We start from the raw sequence: 6,034 nt of genomic DNA, 5'->3' as shown, positions 1-6,034 counted from the left end.
ATAAATTATGCCTTTTTGTTCTAGAATGACATAAAATTATTACAAAAAAAACCACAAATGTTTAGACTAAGTAGCTTAAATGTCATAACATTATACATTTATATATATTGATCTTTCAGCCATGCCTGGTTAACAGTACAGAAGCTACAATGATGGGGAGTACTTGTCCTCATGTTACCATATACAATAATATAAAACTGACCTTTACAAAATGACCTGTCTTGGCTGTGTTTTAATGGACTAATATTTTGTAAAATAGTCACATTTCAATTATTATATATAATTATGTATATAGATTATCACTATTTACAATTAAGTTCTTAAACTTATTTTTCTTAAACCATAGAATAGTAAATAAAGAAGTAAAGCAAACCATTATCTCTTCTAGTTATGACCTTTTTACTCAGTTGCTGCTTATCATAAAATTTGCATTTGGAGGATGTGAAATGAAAATTTTTTAGGTTTTAAATATGTATTTGAAATAACCAAAAAATCATAAATTACTATATCAATACATTAGAATTTCACTATAATTTATCATGCTTGGTCATTAAGTTGTATTTGGGAAAGAAAAAAAGGAATTTCAAGCAGACTAAAGACTCACCAGCTTGAAGATTTGTATTGAAAGAACAATGTGACATCGTAATACTTGTAAATGGCTGAGAAAGCCACTAGGGGGACATTCTGAGATTTTGATTGGTTATTCACATGTCATAGACAGAAGTAAGTGTATATAGGGGAGCATTTTCAAAAATGGGAGAAGATGAGTGGGGCCACTGTTTGATTTAGTACATCAGCAATATCTCGGCAAATGGATAAGATAGGAGGTTATTTTATATTCTAGCTTGTTAATATAGGTAATTTGAATTCCTAATTTGAACGAAACTATAGACTTTGTATTTTGACATAACAAATATCTAATTTGAACCAGTGCTGCATTCAACATACCACGTGACACTCAAAAATCGATGTTTAACTGTGTTTTTTGAATATTTACTTTTAAATTAATAAATTATATAATGTCTAATACTAAAATTTGAATTATAATCTACAGTTTAATACCAAACGTATTGACAAAAATTCATAAAATTGAAGTTGAATAAAATTTTGAATGCAAGTCAACAAATGCGATGACCTGCCTTTGACCCGTGACCCGTGTGGAAAAGGATAACCAGTGATGTGGGCAGTGCTAGTCACTATAGGTAAATCTGATGTTTCCACATTACTAAACAGGACCTAAAGTGGGTTTGTTGACAAGAATACATCTTGAGGGAGTAAAATCTCTTAATCAATTCAAAAGTTTTGTAGAAGACAACATTTTCAGTGTCCAAATGCAAGTATGCATACTTTGTTTTGTGTCTTTGATTTAGTAAAGAATATTTTCATTGTGTATCAACATTGTGTCCAGTCTCTCTATTTATTTTTTTTTAAACTCATCATTGTTTTTGAATTTATCCTGCTGGTCTTCCCATTATAAAGTGAACCTACCTAATATGCTTTGAAGAAATCTTATAACTCTAAATGTACTGCAGAGTCGGTAGAAGAAGAAATTTTGGTGCATTGACCACAGGATTTTATTACAAAGTCTTCTGTTTTCATTAACATACATACTGCCCTTACTCAAAAAGTTCTTGAGTAATATAAATTTAAGAATGCTTCTTACTGAAAGAATGGCATTTTCTGTTTGTAGAAGTGCTCATGACAGTAGAGAAAGGTATTTGCACGAGAAAGGTGTTTAGTCTAGAAGTACTCTCCTGGACAAGACTTTTACATGTTGCAAAGGTCTCTGATGTTTGTCTCTATGCAGCCACAGACTCGAGATGATCAGCTAACATTTGGTTTACCAAAAATGGCAGATCCTGCATTAATCCTAAGAGTTGATCTTGACACAAGGTAAGCACAGACGAATGAGGAGTGAGTAACATCTAATGAGGCTGAGATATTGGGTTTTCCTACAAGCCAGAGTAACACAATCCCAGCCAAGAAAGACTGGGTGTGTTGCTGGTGGATGACTTCTACAGGCAGAGCTGTTTCTCTGGCATGTTAGACAGCAGGCAACAGTAGGAAAAGATTATAAGGCAGTTGTGAACAGGGAGGCAACCATGGATAGTGAGGAATCTAGGGGTCGTGCAGAGCATCAGGATGAGCTGCCAAGAACAAGTTATCACTGTGCCACCCAAAGCCAGAGATCAACTTGTTATCTGAGCATCAGAGTCCCTGAGGATATCTATTATACAACACCCATTATTGTGGCAAATCTCAGCTGGACATTCACCAAGAATCTGCAAGGAAGAAGCTTTGGCCAACACCACAGGTTTCAGTGACTATGAGAGAAGCCAATCTGACTTTACCCTTCATGTTCAAAGTTGAAAAGAAGGAAGATCTGTATTGTTTTCTAAAGCATTTCAGAAAAAAATTTCTTGGAAGAGCTAGATCTCAGGAGAAGGAAATTCAATGCCTGGGCTTAGACAGTCCAGCCCTAGATTCCATTGAGCGTTGAGACTAAGAACAAGAAGATTGTGACATAGTCATGACTGAGTTGTACTGTCATTTTCACCCAGTGGAGAGCTTTTACCTATTTTACCTTCATAACAAAAACAAAATTGAAAAGAAATAGAAAACTAGAACATCAACCACAATAATTAAAAATTTAGTCCCAAGGCAGAACTCTTTAGAAACATGGATTTTGCACTTGTTTGAATGTAATGCTGATTGGCCAGGTATCATTCATTCAAAATGAATGAAAACCACATATGTTATACCTTTAAGACTTTTGAGCATTATTCATGTTTTAGACTGGCATTCTTGTTTTATATCATTTAGAGTTGGCACCTCTACAGATGTGTGATTATTTTTAATAACAGATAAAGTCCTGAACACTTACATTTACTTTAGTACACAATTTGAGCTCTCGTAGCATTTGACTAAATAAAAATAAAACTTTTTTTCTGTGAACCACATCCCAGAGAATGTATATGTGTGGTAAAAGCTGTTGCATGAGGAATAACAATCTTTGTACAAAGTTTGAAGGTGGTATTGTTTATGGCCAGGAGAATGTCTTGGAGTCTAAACCAATTAAGACAAAGGGTAGTATTTGAAGTATCTAATAATTGGTGATCTCGTATTACAAATTTCTCAATTTAGGCAACTGTAATGTATCTAGAAGAAAAATTATATTCAGAGGTGCTCATGATGTGTTTCTTTGCAGGAGTGGCTCCCCCACTCCCACTCAGTGGTAATTCTGAGGGCTTGATGCTAAAAATTAAGTTTTGTGTGGGTACAGCACAGATAGTCCATTGTGTTGCATTGCACTTACCAACAATAAACAAAACAATTATTTGTGAAAAAAAGGAAATTGAGTTTAAAAAAAAAATCATTTTGTAGATTTTAAGGGCCTTTTAGAGAAAAAGATTAATCAAGTTAAAAAATCAAATTTAAATCTAATTTTCAGGAATTATGAAGAAATAAATTCTCATTATATAAGTTTTACATGTGTAAAAGCTTATCCTTCCAAGTTTTACAAAATTTGCAGAGGATGAACAAACTTGACATTATCTATTCTGCACACACGTAGGCCATTTTGATTTGGTGAGAAAGGTTTTTTGTCTTGTAATATGTACATGTGTGTGTATGTCTAGAAAACAGTTTTGTAATGCTATAAAATTGTTAATTTTGTAAAGTGTGTGGAAACTTTTTGGATGTCAATTTAAAAAGTATTCTGTGCTATGCAGTTATTGCATACAGCTTGTATCAAACAACACTCCCATTGCCTAAGTACCTCTATGATTTTTTTTTATTATTATTTCTCAAAATACTAGCTAAAAGCAAAATTCAGTGTTTCTTTGTGTCTTTAAAATGATTAGGTCATAATGTATCCATGTGTATTGCTTATTAATTGTTAGTGAGAGATAGGTGTAAAAAATAACAATTTATCAGTTTCCTTAAAAATAGTAATGGGCAAATTTCTAGTGCTACATAATCTTAGAAAATTAAATGAGTTATCATTTCATGGTCCAACCTCTCCCCCCATTTTTTTCTGATGGATAAATTAATACATATATTATAAGTTATAAAACAGGTATGTAGATTTTAAAATGTAAAAATATTGCATTGAAAATGTGACTAAAGCTATTGTCAGTAATTTGAGAGACACACACACACTAGTATTGTGATTAAATATAATACATAGCCTGATACATGTGTGCTTTCCCCACTAGTAACTGAGTGATATTCTCTATCTTTTCAGTCTTCCACTGAGATTTTGGGTAAATCTGCTGAAGAATCCAAACTTTGTTTTTGACATTCCTCGTTCAAACATAGTTGACTCTTGCCTGTCTGTAGTGGCTCAAACTTTTATGGATGCATGCTCGACTTCTGACCACCGGCTAGGCAAGGATTCCCCCAGCAGCAAGCTTCTTTATGCCAAAGACATTCCTATGTACAAAGATTGGGTGGAAAGGTAAAGAATTCTGAAGTTACATAACATTTATCCAAGTAGTTTGACTTTGCTTCAAGAGATTAAGTATAATTATAATCCATTGATTTTAGGATGCAACCTTTACATTTGTGTGTGAAATATTATAATAGATGAAAAATTTTGTAATATGTTAGCTTATGATATTTTGACAGTTTCTCTTATTTTACAGATATTACAAAGATATAAAAAAGATGTCTGCAATTAGTGATCAGGATATGAATGCCATGTTAGCAGAAGAGTCAAGGGTAAGACTTCTTTACAAGCAAACTATTTACTTTTGTAATAAATTTTAAACTCCGCTTTAGTATTTACAGTGTCTTTTACTGTAAAACTTTACTTTTTTTTATCGTTATGAACAAAATAGACAATACATCTCGGAAGTTACTAATGGTGAAAGCACGCGTGTATCAGGCTATGTATTATATTTAATCACAATACTTATTTTATTGTCCTGTGAATTGTGCTTTGTCGTATATAGTGTGACACAATTCATCCATAAACTACCAGTATTTTTATAATGAAAAACAACCATATCTACTGAATTTCTCCTGCTTGAAAAATTTGGTAGAAGTTTATTCATGCTCATACTGTCTTATCTTTTATTAGTACAGCCTTGCAAAAGTCCAGTCACCAGTTGAGCCATTAGTAATTAGTTTTTAGAGTGGTGACCAAAATTAAATTGTGAGGAATAATGGTGAGAATTGGTTATTGGTAAAACATGTAACTATCAGAGTTGTTTGTAAATCTTGATTTTAATGAATATTACTGAACATAACCTTTATTAAAGGGAATTTTCCTAATTAGTCTGACTTTTGCTGCTTTGAGATTCAGGATTTCCTGCCATGATAGTATGACCATAGATTCCTGTAATCTTGACCATGATGGTATGACCATAGAATCCTGTAATCTTGACCATGATGGTATGACCATAGAATCCTGTAATAGTATGACCATAGAATCTTATAACCTTGAATATGGATTGACATTCCTTATAACAAGCCAAATGCATGTGCTCATGCATATGGTAGCAAAATGTCCTCTTGAAATCATGCATAATTAATACATTGGAGAGAATAAAGAATTTCAATTTGGAGGGTAGTTTCATTTCTGCAGCCTAAAACATTTCTAAATTAAATGGGTTTTTTTTCATTTGGTTGTTACAATTAGTTAATAATCAGTCATGAAAATACTAATGAAGTGCTTGGTTGAAGCTACAAGATGACCAGGTACAGATATAATCAATAATTGCACACACCACTAGTGAGCCATATTTTCTTTTGAAAAAACAAAAAAACACGAGGGTGACTGTTGAATATGGTGGCTTTCACTGCTTCTGCAAGTGTGTTGGATATAATGTCACTAATAACCCACACTAGCAAATATTTGCAATTTTACCAGCTGCGGTAATTAAACATAAATTATTACTCACCCTTCCTTGTATGTATTTGATATTGATATTGTCACTAATAACCCACACTAGCAAATATTTGCAATTTTACCAGCTGCGGTAATTAAACATAAATTATTACTCACCCTTCCTTGTATGTATTTGATATT

The 6,034-nt window shown here is 32.8% G+C and overlaps 1 protein-coding gene across 1 annotated transcript in view; it reads left to right on the top strand.

The window, feature by feature from the left end:
• LOC106478729 (plexin-A2-like) overlaps window positions 1-6,034 on the top strand; it is an 86,967-nt gene that overhangs the window by 75,479 nt on the left and 5,454 nt on the right. The window contains exons 27-28 of the mRNA XM_013939290.2: window positions 4,247-4,459; window positions 4,647-4,722. Of these exons, the coding sequence (XP_013794744.1) occupies window positions 4,247-4,459; window positions 4,647-4,722 (289 nt within the window). The remainder of the gene's footprint in view (window positions 1-4,246; window positions 4,460-4,646; window positions 4,723-6,034) is intronic.

The sequence above is a fragment of the Limulus polyphemus genome, unplaced genomic scaffold, assembly GCF_000517525.1.
Source record: "Limulus polyphemus unplaced genomic scaffold, Limulus_polyphemus-2.1.2 Scaffold245, whole genome shotgun sequence".
NCBI classification, from domain to species: Eukaryota; Metazoa; Arthropoda; class Merostomata; order Xiphosura; family Limulidae; genus Limulus; species Limulus polyphemus.
This window is presented reverse-complemented; position numbering and strand designations above follow the sequence as displayed.